This window comes from Pempheris klunzingeri, chromosome 18 (genome assembly GCF_042242105.1).
Source record: "Pempheris klunzingeri isolate RE-2024b chromosome 18, fPemKlu1.hap1, whole genome shotgun sequence".
Classification (NCBI taxonomy): Eukaryota; Metazoa; Chordata; class Actinopteri; order Acropomatiformes; family Pempheridae; genus Pempheris; species Pempheris klunzingeri.
The window spans coordinates 13,185,331-13,204,820 of NC_092029.1; the positions used below are offsets into that span (position 1 = coordinate 13,185,331).

Below are 19,490 nucleotides of genomic sequence, written 5' to 3' on the forward strand. Positions count from 1 at the left end.
TGAAAATTTGATTAATTCTGTTTTTTTTTCCTACTGCCAGCCAGCAAAGCTGCCTCATCGGGTTCAAAAACCAAGGACAGGTACAGGACAAGCCACACTCCTTCTAAACAGGATACCAACCACGATGAATCTGACCTCCAGCCAACAGAGGTGACAGAGGAACCAACCACGCGGCCTCAACCACGCCCTGCTGTCCCTGCCAACAGGCGTGTACGCCCCCTTTCCCAATCACGCTCCTATCACAGCATCTTCTCCTCTGTAAGGGGCTCAGTCAGGAACACGATAAACAGAGGGTCGTCCAGCGGAAGAGCTCAAGAGGAGGAAAAGGAAGAGAAAATACCCACAACACCACCTCCAGAAGAAGAGACAACAACCATGGAGGTTGTACCAGAGACAAAAGAACCAGACAACAATGTTTCTCCCGAATCTGAGGATGAAGTGAGATATCATGAAGAGCCCCAGACTACTGAGACCCCCAGCCTCAAAGTTCTGACACCATCCCCAACTAAACCTGTGTCTGTTCGTCCCAAACCACCACCTAGAAGGCCCATTAAGATCAGGGTCCACCAAAAACCAGGATCCAAGGCTGCATCCTCCTCCTCATCAACCTCTTCATCGCCATCTTCTTCGTCCTCCAAATCTTCTGATTCCTCATCTTCTTCCTCCTCATCCTCTGATTCCTCATCTTCTTTTCCCTCTACCTCATCTTCATCCTCATCTTCACTTTCTACAACCTCATTATCCTCTTCCTCACATACTCAAGAGTCAGCAGCCAGTCGAAATGACAACGCAGCTTCCACATACTCAGAGAGCAAAAACACCTACGATAAGCCCAGCATCACACATACAAAACCCTCCACTCCGGTTGTAAAAGAGACCAACTCACGGCAGACTGAGGCTACATCTGTAGGAAGAGGTTCGGCATCACCAGGGCGCACCAATGGGTCTGGGTTTGGCTCTAGATATGGTTACAGTCGAAGACATCCTGGAAATTCATTCAGAGGGAATTCAAGTCGAGTCCTGAATGGTTACAAACCTGTTGTCACCTCACAGTCCAATGTGAACCAAGCAACATCAAACACACGTAGTTCAGCAACATCACAGTCCACTGTACCAGACAGGACTCAAATCCACAAAACACAACATACTTTCAATGCAGGATCCAGGTCCTCTTCACAAAGCGGAACCCACAGCCAGGCAACATCAGACCCATATAATTATGACAAAGCGCAGTCCACATCAGAGTCTAGGTCTCAAGGCTCTACAACTTTGTGGAGCTCAGGCAACAATCCATCCACTTCACAGAGCAGGTCAAACCAACCATCCACCGTAGACACAGAAGGCTCTTCACAATCAACTTTGCACAGGGGATCTCATAACTCTGCAACTTCACACAACACAGAGACTTCCCACACATCACCTGAGCAAGACCCAACAATAAGAGAGGGAAATAATGACAGTTCTTACAAAAAAACAGGTGCAGAATTAGCCAGAGTTGAAGAGCCTACCACAAGCTCTAAACCACAAACCAAAGAGGAGGAGAGAAGGGAGGAAGAGGGAAGGAGGGAGAGCAGCAATGAGAAACCTGTGGTCCCTCGTACCAGAATCAGCCCTTCATTTGCTGAAAGATTCCCTTGGCTAGCTAGCCGTTACCCAGGCAGGTTTGGTTCAGGGACTAGAACATTATCTTCCAGACAGGATGGTAGGACCCCGTCGACCAGGACTTTATCCTCCATGGGGGCCGGCAGACCGATTTCAAGGGGCACACCCACTAGGGTATCAGGAGCAGCGGGTGCTGCAGGAGTGTCTGCGATACAGGACACTAGTGAAGATCTGAGGACTCCTTCCACTCATGACTCACTAAAGAATGGGGTGGGGTCAGGTTCAGTTAAGCCCTCATTGACCAATCAAAATACAGCATCTAGTAACACTAGAAACCCAACTACCTCATCCTCTTCATCATCTTCCTCTTCAGCAGTCACCTCTTCAAACTCTGATTCCCATCATTCCTCGGGTGGACATGGTGACTCAATGGAGCCTATCCACAGAGGAACCACTAACGATCATAATGAGGATTATCTCATTGAGAGAAATAGAGTAATTGATGGAAAAAATGATAAAGTTGCGGACCCCACAGCAGTCCAAAAGAATCCTACTTTAACTTCAGTTGACCCTCACAGAAACACAGATGACCATCAGAGTGTGGATACTTCCTCTAGGACAAGACTTGGTGCACCATCTGGAGTCACTCCAACTCACCGACGTCCTGGTGTTGGGGTGAATGGGAGGATGCGATCTCCTCTGCTGGCTAACAGGCAGTTTGGTGGATCTAGGCTTCCCATCAGGCCGCAGCCAGCACAGAACTCAAGGCTGGGTTCTTCAACACCCGAATCCTCGTCTTCCTCAAATGTGCCCCAGCCGGTGTTAACCTCAGATCGTGTCGTTGGCAGTGGCACTACTGTGACAAAGACAGGGGGGTTAATTGGCGGCAACTCCCAGTCCACATTGTCATCTTCAGCATCTTCGTCCTCATCTAGAGACAGCTTTAGGGGCCAGGGGGGTAGGCCTCGCTATCCCATCGTCAGAGGGAAACCAACCAATGGAGGACAACTCAAGCCTGGCCATGGAAATGGTAAGGTCCACCGGCAAAGTGCATGCGATTAAAAGTTGCTGCCACTGCCAGCTACTGCACTACTGAAAAGGTGCAATGATTTTCTCGAATAAAAATCAAAGATAGTCTCATACTGTTATCAGTAAATTATTTAGTAACAAACTGACTTAAATCATATAATCATTAGGTAAAAATGGACGACCCAACCTGACAGCAACAAATGATAAAGAGTCCTCTTCCTCTCATGGAACTAGCAGCGCTGATGGGCGAAGGTTTATCACTGGACCTGATGGAACCAAATGGGTAATTACGTTGATAAGTGATAGGAACTATACTTTTAATCTTACAAGAATATTATTCTTGACTCTAAACTAAGCCATGTGGAATACATATCAGTGTACCTTGAAGTTTTTTAAGTACTTACTTTATGTTACTGCCACATGATTGCGTCAAATGCTGTAATTGTCCTGTAATTTTTGGGGAGCATTATGGGAAATGTGCTTATTATTTTTCTTGACAAGAGTTAGATGAGAATATCAATATCGCTCTCAAACATGAGCACATCGATCTTCACATTTAACTCTTGGCAAGAAACTGAGTTGATTAATGACTTTATTGCTTCAAATTTTAATTTATCGATCTAAAATGTCTTTGAAATGCCACATATCAATTGGTCCCATTCTAATTATTGACTGAATGAATACATTGAGAGGAAAGAGTGGTGAGTGGGAGTTTTACCTTTCTAAATCTCACAGTATGGATGAGGCACATTTTATCTACATTGATGGCTCTATAGGTTTGGCAAGTCTTTTTGTCTCTCTAGGTGGTAGACTTGGAGCAGGGGATCCTTATGAACCAGGATGGACAAGTTCTCCAGGACTCCCAGGGCAAACCCAAGAGAGTGGTGCTTGGAGAGGATGGACGCACTATTTTTGGTGATACACTTAAACATACATTGTACAGCTTGGACATGTATATGAAAAAAATGCTATATAATCATTCTCATTATTACAAGACAAAGTCATGAATATTCTGTTTGCCCTCCTGTTTGCTCCACAACTTCACCAGACCTCATGGGCAGTCCCCTGGTAAACGAGGAAGGCATGGCTCTGTTTGGCCACGGCAGAGAAAGTCGGCCTGTGGTCAACCCCAAAGACAAGATCCTTATGGTTGGAGGGAAACCTCTACTTGGCTTGGACCTTCCTCACCTCAGGACCACCACCACCTTGGCTCCTACCACAACACCTGAACCCACCACCGAAGATTGGTTTGCAGAGGAGTCTACGACTGGAATGCCGTATCCAACCTGTCCACCTGGAACCTTCTCCAAAACAGATGAATACGGGTATCCAATGTTGGACCCAGAAGGAATATTGGACTGTTATCCAGAAGGTGAGTCTTGGTGGAAGTACTTGATCATAACACACCCCAGATAGCATTTTGAAAGATTTATCTAAATGCATGTTTGTGCTACAGGAATGAAACAGAATACTGCAGAGCCCCAACTTGCAATATTGCTAAATAAATAGCTTTTCCACAGAACAGAATCGTTTTAGAGCCAGAATAGAGAACATAAATAAGTCTGACTTCACTAAATCTCTCAGTCATATTGTTTGTGATATCCATCAAGGCCAAGGCCACGAGTGTTTCCTGTCTGTACCCACAGAGTCCTATAACTCTATAACTGTGTGCTATAACTGTGTGATCTGGTCACTGTGTGTGTGTGTGTGTATGTGTATGTAGATGTGTGTGTCTATGAGAGACCACAGGAACCACATGTAAGTCTCCACATCTGGGTCCTGGCTGTCAGAGCGCTGCCTGTTTTAACGCGCTACAAGCTGCACACTGTGTTATCGCGCAAAGACACAAAATGAAACGCACTTACATGCACGCGCACACAAAGCATGGGTATTATTGTCGTTACAGCACACATGGTGGGGACTTTCAAAATAATTAAACAAAATCAAGTCTATAAAATAAGATTTGCAATAAACCAGTTGCAATAATGTAACAATATTTGCAATAAAAGTCACATGAAGCTAAAATTAAAACAGCAGATATAATTCAAGTAATAGTCAGATTTGTTTGTTTGTGGGGTATGTTTATGAATGAACAGTTTATTTGTCCTGCATTGTGAACTTTAAATTCATTGTAAATGTTCAAGTTATCAGCCACAATCCTTATCAGCCAGGGAAAAGCTACAACTATACTGACAACCTGGATGTGAAGGATTTGAAGGAACTGATGAAGTATTAAAGTACTTAAAGTATTTGGTTTGGACTAACTCACAGTAAAACTCCTGCCAAGCAATAAATAGATGTTTAGTATGAGGAGCCTACAAATATTTTCTTTACTCAGTGGAGATTTGGGAAAGAAACATAGTGGTACTGATTTATATCTTCGGTGTAGCATCTGTGATATTGGCCTCCTTATTGACAACAGATAAAGTCCTACAAAAAGTGTCTCATCATATCAAAAAATGTTGAAAATGTCTTGTTATAGTGAGATACAGTATATTTGTTATAATGAGTAAGCTTTCCCTTTGTAACAAAATACTATGACAATGATCTGTACCATACTATATACAGCAGGAAGCATTAGTGCAGCAGGAATAAATACAACCTCAAACATACGGCACACACGGTGAACTCAGACAGCTGGAAAGATGTTTGCTCATGAAGTCTAAAATGGAGAGAGTGGGACCAAGTGGGGAATGTAAAAATATGTATTACTGCTTGAACCTACATGTTCAAGTAGGTTTGTCTATGTAGATGTGTGTGTCTGTGTGTGTATGTCAACTCAGAAATGTGTTCATGGCCATGTGAGATTGATGCTACAGCTTGTTCTACTTCTCTGACAGAGGAATCCTCAGGAATGGAAATGGACCACATGTTTACAGTGACCATGGTGCCTGATGCTTTAGCTCTTAAGAAAGGTATTGGCTGAGTTTGGCTTCGGACCGACCTACCGCCACTGGGCTGGGATGGACTGAACTGCACTATGTTTGTTGACCGTGTTCTGCACTGTTTGTTTACTGTCTATTCATCTGTCAGTGGATCTGTTTGCTAGCTTCTTCCCGTCTCTTCCTCTTTGCCTGTGGTCTTCACTTTGTTTCTTTTCTTCTAAGTCTGTTTGGCTTGGTTTTGGTTCATTGCTGAGTTTTTGGATATTTTCCATTATGGGCTGTTTTTAATCACGTTTATTCCAAAAACTGGACTCATAGTTCATGTGAACTGCATTACTAAGCTGAAGAAAATGCCCTGGCTTATGATTTAATGCAACGTATTTGCTGTCCTAAGGGGTGCTTTGTAATGTAATAGATGAGCCCCGGCTTCAGCCAAACACTAGCTGAATGGAAAACTCCAGTGTTAGGTTGAAGTGCACTTTGCACTTTGTAATTTCACTACAGGTGTTTGGATCTGTCAAGGAGTCTGTTGCATGTGTGCAGCATTTAATATGTCCTGTCTTTTTTGGGTTTTTCTAGAAAAGACACATGGAGCATTACGGTATTTTCTTAGCATTTTCCTGCCATGGCTCAAAGCTGGTTGCATGTGTGTGGACCATGATGTAATGCCAAGGTCCACTGATGCGGCACAGGAAAAAAACCTGCGATGAAAGAGAAGGGAACTAATTGAATTTCACTCACTGAATCCCTTCGCATTTCTCAGCCTGGAAGACTTGTGAAATAGTCGTTGTCTTCAAGCCACCCTCACGTGGAAAGTACGGGTAGCAAAACATTATGTAAGAATGCAGCTTTGGGTGGAAAAAGGGGGTCATTTCAAAGTGAGCTCACACATCTGCCAACGCTTAATTAAGTGAATTTGACACTCTTATTACGCAGATCATGTTGCCAATCACAAAGGATTCATGAAACACAGCGACATGTTATTGAGTGAGGATGTGAATAATGTAAACCTCTTTAAATCAAAAGCCCACTGACACGTGTGTTGTTGCCAGATCAGCTTTTTGTCCAGACCACCCTGCCACCCACAACCACCACCACAGAGATCCCGGCTCCGGAGCCAAACACCAAACCCTTGAACAAAGGCCCATCATCCGCGCTTGACCTCAGCGGGAAGAAGCGATTCACAGGTATTCAAAGCCAGAAATAAGTGTCTTTTAACAAGTGTTTGTTCATGTATGTTTACTCACCTGCACCCCACTCTTCCTGGTCTAATGTAATCTCTTCCAGAGTTTAGCCTTGAGTCTTTTTTGTGCAGCTCTAAACTTATATTTCAGGTATAATATCCTGTTTCTATTATGCATGATCGCTGTTCGCTGAACATCCTTCTTCCAGCTCCTATGCTTCTTCCAAAGAGCAAGACTACAAGAATACTTTTCTGCTGGTTTGTCTCCCAGAGTTCAGCTTTCAGGTTGTGCTGTAGCTCCGAACTTAAAGGTTTAATATCATACTCTCATTATACACGATGGATCACCTTTTAAAAAGGAACTTTACTCCTTCAGATAACTGTATGAAAAACGTCTTCATCCTAATACTTCTCCCAGCATCTATTGATTTCTGTGAGTTTAAGATGCACACTCTTTACCCGACAACATGATAAATAGCATACGTCTCTTGCTAAGAACGTTAAAGGGTATGATTGACCATGCATTCATTAATTCTGAGAATTGCATGTTGTTTTGTGTCCCTTTTCGTGAGTGTGTGCGTATGATGGACGTCTCCTGTGCTGTAAATAATGATAGGCTGATGGGAGTTCTGTTTTGTTTCGTGGAGGAGTAATGCATTTGGACCTCTATCTTGGCTCTCTCAGCAATACCTCATAAATATCTGACCCTCTCAGACTTTACAGTAACCATCAGCCAAAAAAAGGAAAACACTGTAGTATAAGCAAGCCATTTCTTTCCCCTCGTCCATATTATAATGTGGGTGCCATGACAGCTACAGTAGAGTGCCAACAAACAGCCAAGTGCCAGTCACTGATTTGTGAATACATATATGAATAAACATATGTCACTTTGTCATCCAATCATAATTGGGTTATAATAGCAAAGTTCACTGAGGACACATTGTTCAGACTTGATCCCAGTAAACTTTGGCCACCTGCTGTCTTTTTACTGTTCCTGTGTGCTTACTTTGGCCTGTCGTACCTTATCACCTCATGTGGTTGCACAAACAGACTGTAATATTCTCTTGATAGAAATAACAACAGCATCTATTTGACTCCAACCTTTTTAAAAACTACATAATGCCAGAGGTCATTTTAATATTGCTTTGTTAATAACTTTTTTGTCATGCTTCAGTTGTTGAAATAATACTTTGGAAGACAGTGTAAGCGCAGACTTCAATAATACATTTATTTACAGAAGAGTATTAGTAAGAACTTACTGTACAGCTTTGAAAGTTTTTATAGTCGGAACAAACTCCGAGGGCTAAAGTATCAAGAGCAGGAGTGAACATTTGTTTTATTATTTCAATAAGTTAAAGAAGCCATAGTTAACTCAAATCAACTATCTATAAAAACAATGGTCAGAATTGATGCAGCGGACACAGTGAATCGACAAAGTGACTTGTAGTCCAAAAACGCTGAATACCACACTAACCATAATGCAACGTAAGCCACGATACACGACAGGCTTTTTTCAGGCTTGACAGAGCTTCCAGATCCCCAGTGAATTGACTTTGACAGTAAAATTGGTGGAGTGTTAACGCGGGCCAACGCTGTGGGATGTCATTCTGGATGCGAATGAGCCCAGAGTGCTGTTAGCCTCAATGTGAGCCTGTTGCTAGTCTAGCGATTGCAGATAAAACCATGAATAATGGCTTCACTATCATTTATCGACAGATTTAATGCAACTTGTCACTGTCATTTATATCTCTCTCTCTCTATATGTGATCTTTGCTAGAATCCTTTTTAAATGGAGCAATTTATGGCTGCGTCTTTATCAGTGCAGTGTCAGAACTATCTATGTATCATCTGCTCCAGAGGCAACAGCGGAACAATAACATAACTTTCTCTGGACGCCATCTATCTTGGTAAACAACGACTATCCAGTGATTACACACCTCACATAGAGCCATCTGAAAGCCATTACTCTCTCTGAGATAAAAACAGGCAAAAGCAGAGGAGCAGTGGAAATCATAAAAGTTAAGGGTGCTGACCTCAGCACAGAGAGAAGGCTTTGTTGGCTCAACGTGGAGACATCCTCTTTCCTATTTATCAGTTTAATATATTTTAGGTCCACTTCAGGAGCCTGCCAGTCCACTGACAGGCTTTGCATGAGCTGTCTGACAGAGACTTCCCCTTTGTCTGTTTATCTGTCCATGCATGGTATCGTTTGCATGAATCTATCCCAAAGCAGACACGGGACAAAAAGTATTAACTAATAACTCTAAGCAGTTGCGTGGATCTGCTTTACAGTAAGTTCCAGATGGATGGAGTTTGCCAGATTGGACTAAAGAATGACTATCAGGATATTTGGACTATTAGAATGCTAATTTATGCCTTACTTGACTGATATTAGAGTCAATCTGATGTGCTGATATTGTTTCCCAGTGACATTTGATCCACATCAGGCTCACACATGCCAATTTTTGTCAGTGTTTTTGGATTTGGTCGTTCAACAAGCAGACGAAGACAGTGTGTCTCGGTGGGGAGGTACTTTTTGCATTCAAAAACGAACACATGAGCATAAGTTAAACATCTGGATCTTCTGTGTGCATGAGCCTGCACAGATCCTGGACATGTGGATGCTGTACAGAAATACAGCCTTACAAGCACCTTGTGTATAGACACAGACTCATAAATCTGCTCACTGTGACGACAGATCGAGTATTTCGGTGTATGAGTTTGTAATACATAAGCCATATGACGGCGAAAGGCATACAGTAGGAGCTTGTAACAGCCTAAATCCACACAGCCTCACTGACTGTGTGTTGATGTGTAGATACTCACACGTGTTAGACTCTTGGCCTGTGCGGAGGGTGCATTATCTGGGGAGGTGGGACTACTCCAGGCCCAAGTGGCTTCGTCCAATTCCCAGTCAAAGTAAGAATTGTGGAATATCCAAAGTATTCACAGCTGTAGGACGGGTTTGCATTTCCAGATTTTCATTGAATACAAAAAGACAGAGACGGGGGTAGAGGACACAAAGACAAGTCACATGAACAACCAGGGTAGCTTCTGATTCCCCCTTTAAATGGCTACCAGCTAGCCACAAATGGTTTCAGAATGACTGAATAGTACGGCCTGCAGGTAAAACCAGCATCTTTTAAATTCTGTTCATACCAAAGATTATTCCGTTAAGAACAATGATTTTTTTTAATAAAAATGATACAAGATAAATATTTGAATTGATTCTAAATTGCCTGTATTAAGAAATGATGTAGGTAAAACACATAACTGTATTCCTTTCCATCACTTTTTCCTACCATCAGCTCCCTATGTGAACTACATCCAGAAGGACCCGGGTGCTCCTTGCTCTTTGACGGAGGCTCTGGAGTATCTTCAGGTTGACATCCTAGAAGACCTGATTGAGAAGGACAGTCTGGTGGCCAATCAGAAGCAGCCTCCCAAAAACAAACCTCATAACTTCACCATCGTCGCCATGGAGGGCTGCCACTCATTTATCATCCTGGACTGGGCTCGTCCTCTGAGGGATGATATGGTGTCTGGTAAGTTGAACTAAAATTGAAATGACTTTTTGCTGAGAATTCCGTATATATTGTATATCCTTGCGGTCTGTTTTGGCTTGTGGACTTTTTTTGGTCAAAACTGTTTTAAGTTTTTACTCTGCTTTGATGGCACCATTTAAATTTGTATTCTGTAGGAGGTGTGAATTTTTTAATTTTCCAATTTTGTACAAATTTCAATAAAATTGGTAAAAGAAAAATGCAGGTTAGTGCATGTTTCCGTTTTATGGCTGTTTACTAGGAGTTGGGCGCATCGAGGTAATTAGATAGTGATAGATTAGTGAGGCTAATTGTGCCTTTTACATGTCCTCAGCTATGCTATTCTGTCTGGCTCTGATTTTAAGAACTCATTCGAGCAGTTCAGTGTGAATAAATCATGAAAAAACAGGCTGAAACTGGTTGAACAGGGAAGTTTCAACAGGGAAAACCTGTGAAATTCCTATGACCTAGAAAGTGATACATAGGGGAAAAAAAGGGCTAGAAGAGAGACTGAAGATAACAGCCTACTGTTTAAGACGTGATGGACTATCAGAGGTAACAGACTGGCCCGCTATAGAGGCATTGTGTTGTCTTTGGCAGGAAAACACAAGCTCCTGATCATGCTGTGGGCTGGTCCGTCCTCTGATGTGTTAAACAGATAGATGGTCTGTACTGCCACCGGTCTTTTCTTCCCCGTTTCTTTCCATCTGTTCTCCGTGGTGTTTCCTCTCTGCTCACACACTCACATCTCAACACTCTCTGCATTCCTCGAATGCATTTTTGTACTTAATTTGTACATAATCACCATTTCCTCCCATTTCAAATACTTTCTCTGTGAATTTCTTTTATCTTACATACCATGTTGCATTTCAGAAACTTAAATTATTTTAAGTGTTTAGATGCTGATGCACGCTGTTATGTTTGATATCAATGATAAGTTGGCCAAAACTCTGGGAACTTTTAGTGATATTAACTTTTTCTTACAGTATTATTGAAGTGTTGCAAAGACATATACAGTAAGTACAGCAGGAATTATCTGATACACACGCACATGAGAGTACAGTTCACACATGCAGATGGGATCGCATGGTGCTGCTTTAGTTATTAGGGCGTGTGTGCATAACCATGTCTTACGAGTTATAGGTCACGGCTTTCAAAACAAGTGGAAGGAAACAGCTGTTAGCAAGTGGACTTGAGAGATGAGGGACATCGGTATGAGTTTTAACATGAACCCAACTACTGGTTCCATTGAACCTGATGAATTGAGAATATCATGCCTAAAGGTTTTGGGCAAATCATACACATTATTCACTGAGTATTAGAAGGGTTGCATTTGGCCCAGAGGACAAAATCCTTGGAAAAGATTGAATACATTTCTACTTAAAGCAGGAAAAGATGGCGTACAGAGGCAGATGGCAAAGCCAGGAGTCTAAACACCACTCCATCAAGACTCAGACTGACAATGTAGAATGGAGAAGGAATGAAAATACCAAAAGGAGAAAAACAAAGTAGCTAGTATTTCCCTTCCCTTCTGTCAGCAGGCAGCTGTGTTGGTGTGGCTCCAATGAAAATAGAAACATAAACTCAAAAGTCCAAAAGAAACAGTTGATGGTTTGATGTGCGGCAGAGCTGCTCTCCATAGCTTTAAAGTGAATGATCGAGGGCAGTGTGGCCTGAGTTTTCTCACCGGATTCTAAGGATTAGTCTGCGTGACTGAGATGAAGAAGAAAACAGACTCTCAGGTTGAAGGACAGTCAGCAGGAGTTATTAAAAAAAAAAAGGCCTGTAACTGTAACGGATTTTTCTTCAGAGTTAAATGTGTAAGGGAGACCGCCTACTCAAAAAGATTATTGGAAAAATAAATGTTGATACTTTATAAGTAGTCATAGGTCATGTGAGTCCATAAAAAGGGTTTTACAGGCTGTAGAGCTACACTTTTTGTGCTAATCTAAGCTTACCGACTGCTGCTGGTAGCTCCATATTTACCTTATAGACATGAGAGTGGTATCAGTTGTCTCTTGGCAAAAAAGTGTCAAATTCTCCAAATGTCTCAAAGCCTCAAAATAGTAAAAGTATTCCTTTAATGTTAAAACCTCAGGGTATTGTTGTATTTCATTTAAAACTTGATATAAACATATCTGATATACTGATACTGATGAGCTCTGCCCTTTATTTTGTACTGTTCCCTGCAGGCTATATGGTCCACAGTGCCTCCTATGACGATGTCCTCAACAATAGATGGTCCTCTAGATCCTCCAGCGGGACACACCTGCCTGTGGAGAATCTCAAACCCAACTCGAGGTAACACATGACCACCTGGTGTGTGTGTTTATATCATAATCTCACGCGTGGGACTCATCGAAAACAAGAACGTGAACTTACAAACAGGGATTTGCTTGGTTTGAGATCCCTTACCCTGACCTGCTTGTAATGTTTACGATCAGGTTGCTGGCTCGGGTGCAGGGCCTTGGCTGTGGCTTGGGAGTGTTTATTTCTGCTCGGGAGTGTTTATTATCATTATCCCATTGTCACATAATGCACAGAATTTACATCTTGTCTGGATATTTTCCCATGTTTATGTAGGAATATGCAACTGAGTTATCAAACTACGCGGGCTATGATCAGAGCAGAGCGGGAGTTGGATACCGACATTGTAATGTTTGTAAAAGAGATCAGAAAACCCTCAGAGTGAAGTAGATCCGTTTGGCTAAACGGAGGCAGGTCAGGAGACGCGTGAATCTGCACCAAGAGGTGAGATGCTGTAAAACTCTGTTGAGACCTTGGAAAATTCAGTGGAACGTAAATACAGCACACATTATCTGACACTTACACACGGCTACAGTCACCTCAGCCTGTTTCAGTTATTAGCGTGGATTTCCACAACCCTGTGTTATGAGACAGGGGTCACCGTTTTCAAAATGAATACGTGGAAACTGCTCCATAGCACATGGATCCAAGAGAGGAGGGGATCCAAAAACTATTTCTTGTTCCATTTACTGCTTTGCATGAAGCACCTTTTGCTTTTAATATGTAAGAAAGTTGTAGTAATTGTACTGTTTGATGAATTTTACCAGGGACTAAAGGACCCGAATATCAACATGTCTGTTTTATTTATCATGTAGTCAGTATATGATGCAGCTTAGATAATACACATAAGTAACCAGATGCTAAAGTGGCAGTTCCCCATCTGGTACTCCAAATGAAAATAGATATTATTTTAAGTAAGTAATCTACCTATTATGTGGAGAAAAAACAGTTTCAGATGTGTGAGTTCATCAAGAGCAGAAGAATTCTCTCGCCCAGTCGTAGCACGAATCTGTTTCGGTTGTTATGATAGGTTATGATCTTGGGCAGTAAGAGAGCAAACACCTGCTGCTGAACACAAACAGCAGACCTGCGTGCGTGGGTAAAGTTTTCCAAGAGCCTGCGAGGAGGGTTTCCCTCCCTGGCAACCAGTTTGTATGCACGATAGCGCGTCTTCCGTGGTTACGGTTGATCCTGGGATGGTTTACAGGACACTGTTGGCATTTCCCATGCTGCAGGCTACCGGGAATACTGAGCTTCTATAGTCCTAAACACACACATACATCTGTACACTGACATGTGGACAGAGTTCCTTGGATCCACAAGTTTTCCTGCTCATAAGGTTGGTAAATGCACGTTGCAAAGGACTTTAAAACATCTCATCCCACTGGATGATTTTAAACTTTCAAATTCGGATCGTTGGCCTGCAATTGTTTAATTGCCAACTGTTTTGATAATGGATTAATCGTTGAAGTCATTATTCCATCTGGTTTCATCTCTTGGGCTCAAGGAAACACTGTATTCTGACTATTTGTTGGTGTTTATTAGACCAAGAACATAATATATTAACAAGAAAACAATCCAGATGAATCGATGATAAAAGTAATTGTTAGTTGCAGCCCTAGTCTTTTCTCTGTACCTATTTTTTGTTATACTCAGGTCTCTCTCTTGCAAAAGGGACCTTGAACTCTGATTAAACAAAAGTTATATATAAGATATATACAGCTACATCATGAATTTGAAACCTCTGTGCTTGTTTTTTCACTTCTTTTCATCTATCATTAAACATCATGGAATAGTTTTCAGTTTATAATCGACTTGTACAAGTTTGCTAGATTCTGTGCCTGAACTATCATGTCTACTGAGGGGCATGTAATATGGCCGTGCGGAATTTGTGCCGACAGCATGCGCAGCTGCCACATAGATTTTCAACTGAAGAGACGACAAGGAGAGCGTCGCTCTGAATGAAGCTCTGAGATCTCTGCATTTAAAGTTTCAAATGGCTATTTTGGCTCGATGTTGCACTTTGTGGTCCATTCTCTGTTTTTATATTTTGGCTCATATTTTCTTTTTTTCTACCCTCTCTGATTGCTTCTCCAATTTCTCCTTTCATTACATCATCTCTCTGCAGCTGCTGTACTGTCTTCTCTCGCTCCCTCTCTTTCTCGCTCTCTCTCTGGTGATATATATATATATATATATATATATATGCATATACACACACACACACACACACACTTTGGTCACTGGTCACGTGGCTGTGGTGATTGGATCCAGGCCTCGTGGCTGTGCTTGGTGAAAGTTTTTAGCCAGGAATCGACGGACTTCCTTTCTGCGACCTTGCACACAATCACACACACACTCCAGCCATCTACAGTGGAAAAGTTTGCAAACTCTCAAAGTTGTCTCTGGCTGGTGTTGCTTTCAATCCGATTGGAGTTTGTAATTCCTCCACCACCCGGAGACAAAGTGAGCTCACTGCTCTTTGTCGAGAAAGCTTATGTCATAAAGTAAAGCTCTCCGTGAGAAATTTCTCTTTTGAGGATTCCCTCTCCTGTCATTTATCCAGTCCCTTTCAGCATACATCGATCCCTGTGCTTTACTTTTTACACCTCCCTCCTTTTTTCCTGTCTTTCACTCTCATCCTCTCCTCCTATATGTTAATCTCCACTTGTCTAAATGTCTCTTTTTCCCCTCACCAGTCTTCCCTTTGCTCTCCTTCCCTCCTTCCCCCTTCACCATGAGCCAAATAGCCATTTTTATTGTGCTGCACTCACTTTGGATTCTGTCCAATGTAAAACAGACTACACTTAAATCAGCCTGACTGAAGCATGCCCAGTCATCTGTTATGGTCATTAACATTTTCCTCACCTTCACCCGTCACAACAAAACTGGCAGAATGACACTTTAACTACTGAATCTCTCATTAAATCCTTATGCTGTGGTTTGTGTTCATTCAGGTACTACTTCAAAGTGCAGGCCAAGAATGTGTTTGGTTTGGGACCATTCAGCGAAACGCTCACCTATATCACCGAATCAGGTGTGTGTCCTGTCAGCGCCCCAAAAACAAACTTTGTGACGCCCTGTTGAGCTCAGTTCAACCGTCAGTCAAAGCTGTCTGCTGTACTGCAGTATGCAAGCACTTAACTTAAAAATGTCATGGTGCTGTTCGTTTTATTGCAATGCAAGATATTCAAATGTGAAACCACACTTGCAGCAAAAGCAGACTAACAGCTGCACACTGCATTATGGGTCTTTCATTCACAAAAATCAGGTGAATGCATTAAACTTGCAGTGCTGTCTGTGTGCTTTTCCTCCCTTGTGAAATGATCGCATTCTTTCTGTCTTTCAGACGATCCTCTTCTCATCGAAAGACCACCTGGTAAGTTCCTACACCGACTGAACATCTCTGGTTACTGGTCAGCGGGCCACGTGCTACCGCAGATACACTGAGGTTTTAAAGAGAGAGCCAACGTTCTGGTATATAACGTGACAGGACATAATTCCACGTAGATTATCACTCCTCAACGGTTTCCCATTAGGAGCTCTGATGGTAGTTTAGAAACAGGCCATCCTTTAAATAGTTTCTTTCCAACTATGAAATGGCCCACATATCACCAGGCTTTAATTACCAAATTTAGGAGATCCGTATCAAAAAAGTTTTTATTCTAAATTGTCACGAAAAAGAAAAGAACATTAGAAGATATTGCCAGGTTAGATTTTAAAATTTTGATAGCTGAAAAATATGAAGATAATCATTTGTAATAGCGTTTGGGTACAGTGCCTTTTTTTTCTAGAACTTTATAACTAACTCATAATCACTGAAACTAAGACAATAAATAAGACAATATCAAACTGCTTCACATGGAATATGAAAAGGCATGAAGACAATACAAGAAATACAAGGCAATGTCAAAGGATACAACGAGGTTCTAAAAAGACTTAAATAAAATGGAAGATAAATTATATTTGATAGATTAAACGGGACAGTAAAGATTACAGTCCAGCAGTGCAAGACATGAATTCCAAATCATACAGAAAAAGGGAAACAGAAATGTTTTAAACCTTGATTAAGGAAAAACTGCAAGTTTGCGCAGACCTAAAGGTTTCTGGGAGTTTGTATTAGACATACAAAAACTGAACCCTGCCTCTTCATGTTTAGTATTGACTGTGGGGAAAGTAGGCAGACCTGTCCCAGACGACCTGACATGTCTGTATCAGCAGATCAAAAGTACATTTTAACCCTAAACTATTCAGTGCTTCATAAAGCAGCAGTAGTATAAGTCATTGTAGCAAAAGTGAATATCATCCTTTAATATCTGAGCATAAGAGTATCAACAAATATTTGATATACTAATTGATAACTAGTTTGGACAGTCTTACAGACTCTCTATCCTCTCACCCTCCTTCAGTGTATCCACGATGTGTCTGTTCATAGGATACTGATACATTTCCTCCCGTTTCTCCCCCCTCAGGTGGAGAACCAATCTGGGTCCCCTTTACCTTTAAGTACAACCCAGCCCACAGCAGCTGTAAGGGCAGCCAGTACGTCAAGCGGACGTGGTACAGGAAGTTCGTGGGCGTGGTTTTGTGCAACTCTCTGCGATACAAGATCTTCATGGGAGATGGTCTTAGAGGTAGCGCATGACTGTAGCTCTATTTCAAACCAGTTATAATCAGTGGTTATAATCAGCCCTGTCAGCCAACATCTGTTTCTCCGGGTCCCTTCATGCCAAAAGATTTACCAATTATAACACCCCACTCCCCTTTACTTCCTTGTTTCCCTCCACAGAGCCTTTTTACAGTATAGGAGACACATTTGGCCAGGGAGAGGACCACTGCCAGTTTGTGGACTCCTACAGGGACGGGAGGACAGGCCCGGCCTACCTCTCAAATAATCTGCCCTCAGCACAAGGTAAACAAGAGCAGATTGTACACACACTACACATTTGTAGCAGTGATATTAAGACCTAAGCTGTTGTCATTTTTTCCATGCTGGCTAGTTTGTGGACCAGCTGCATTGATCTTATCTATGCAGAAGACAGATGCAGTTTAATGTTTAAAAGAGTGCTTGTTAAATGACCTACCAGAGTTTTGCATGCTTTAGCCCAGATCTCACATGCCTTTCATTACTGCAAACCATTTTCCTAATTATACCAGAACTTCTTAAATTCATGTCATAACCTCGTAGCAATTATTGGTTTCTGGTCACATCAGTGCATAATGAGAATACCTGAAACTTTCTTGACATAAGTAATCCACCAAAGTGAACATTATTCACTGGTATTTGGCTTTATTTATAGTTTATAGTTAAAAGTTAATACTGGACTAATTCACAATTTGTTTTTACTTGTCAATAAATCCAATGAAAAGACCAAAACTAATGAGGTGTTGGCTCATCTGCCAGTAGTGACTTCACGTCTCTATTTGTGGAACCTAATGGTCCCAAAAATGGGTCACAAACATATAGCTTTATTTTAAAAAAGCCTTAGTAATTTCCTAAAACAGCCGGTGACTGTAGTTATTAACAAACATTACTCAAGCAGGCTGTTGGTGTGGGGAAAAATAAAGAACATCACAAACCTCATCATTTAAGATGTAAGAGGCTCTTGAAGACGGTAGAACTGTCAATGAAGTCGAGCAAAATAACCAAATGATTGCTGATACGTTTCTGTGAATGGCTATGAACGGCATAATTTCTTTGTTTTACAGGATTTTATCGTGCGTACAGACAGGAGCCGGTTACATTTGGAGTCATTGGCCGACGCACGCCCCATCCCTTCGTGGGCTGGTATGAATGCGGGGTGCCAATTCCCGGGAAGTGGTAACACAGGAGGAGCGGGAGACATTGTAACCAAGGGCGACCATTCTGCATCCTGCTGCAGGCTCTTACCTTCACTGGCCCTGCCCCGAAAAAACACAGACTTTTTCCTGCCACAATGAGAAGACACCACTACACGTTTATTACAGCTTCACAGAGAGAGAATATAGTACTTTTAAACAACTCAATGTATATCATTACCATGCACTTTTTATATAAAGCAGTCTGTATATGAGGGAAAAAGAAGCATGTGTGCTCTTGCTTAGTTTAACTCTTGTCTGAAAGTGTCCTTGTACTATTAGCAACAATTCCAGAGACACGTCCTCACCCAGTGTTATTTATCTCACCAATGATGCACACACAAGGTCAAAACAGTGACATTGGACCAAAGCACAAGCTGCAAAGCAAACTGTAAGAATGGGCACTTAAGGTGTGTATAGGTCTGTTAATTTTCAGTCGTGAGATTTGTATTTCATGATGTATCAGCTTCTGACAGCTATTTTTTGTTTGTTTATTTGTGTTCTTAAACTATCATGCCGATTTTTTTGTTTTGTTTTGTTTTTTTTTTACACCCTTTTGGTATTCACCAGAAATCATTAAAAGTTACTGTGTAAGTTTTGTATGTATGTATGTATACTGACAAAGAATAAAAGACCAAATATTTGCTCAGGAACTGTTGGAGATTGAATAAAGGTGCTATGGAAACCACAGCAATCCAAAAACATGAATCATATCATATTCTCCCGCTGCCACATTCTTTTCGAGCAAAAGCTTCCACACGTGATCCAAATCTACTTAATCAACCTAATGGAAGATTTGAGCAGCAGAGAGAGCGTTTGGTGGAGCCAGTTGGAACAGCACCTGTTAAAATCAGATGCAATGTCAAAAACAACATATTGTGGACAGAAGCAGGTGAGCGGGGGGGGGGTCTCTCTGTAGGGATCCTTTCCATGATGCTGTCACACACTTAGAATAACACTCTGAGCCTGTCAGTGGATCAAACAAGCACTTTTAGTGGACCTACTGTGATCAGGTGCAGTTGGCAGTCGACTGAGGCAAACTGGACCAATTTTTTTTTTTTTAAAGTTCCACTTTAATGTCTGACTGAGCTGCAGTGAAACGAG

The 19,490-nt window shown here is 41.8% G+C and overlaps 1 protein-coding gene across 1 annotated transcript in view; it reads left to right on the forward strand.

Moving 5' to 3' along the window:
* fndc1 (fibronectin type III domain containing 1) overlaps window positions 1-19,036 on the forward strand; it is a 33,313-nt gene extending 14,277 nt beyond the window's left edge. The window contains exons 10-23 of the mRNA XM_070849130.1: window positions 41-1,232; window positions 1,368-2,632; window positions 2,799-2,914; window positions 3,435-3,546; window positions 3,680-4,003; window positions 5,472-5,546; window positions 6,569-6,703; window positions 10,008-10,244; window positions 12,434-12,542; window positions 15,506-15,585; window positions 15,898-15,927; window positions 17,021-17,182; window positions 17,338-17,460; window positions 18,258-19,036. Of these exons, the coding sequence (XP_070705231.1) occupies window positions 41-1,232; window positions 1,368-2,632; window positions 2,799-2,914; window positions 3,435-3,546; window positions 3,680-4,003; window positions 5,472-5,546; window positions 6,569-6,703; window positions 10,008-10,244; window positions 12,434-12,542; window positions 15,506-15,585; window positions 15,898-15,927; window positions 17,021-17,182; window positions 17,338-17,460; window positions 18,258-18,373 (4,076 nt within the window). The 3' untranslated portion in view covers window positions 18,374-19,036. The remainder of the gene's footprint in view (window positions 1-40; window positions 1,233-1,367; window positions 2,633-2,798; window positions 2,915-3,434; window positions 3,547-3,679; window positions 4,004-5,471; window positions 5,547-6,568; window positions 6,704-10,007; window positions 10,245-12,433; window positions 12,543-15,505; window positions 15,586-15,897; window positions 15,928-17,020; window positions 17,183-17,337; window positions 17,461-18,257) is intronic.
* The last annotated feature ends 454 nt before the right edge of the window (window positions 19,037-19,490 follow it).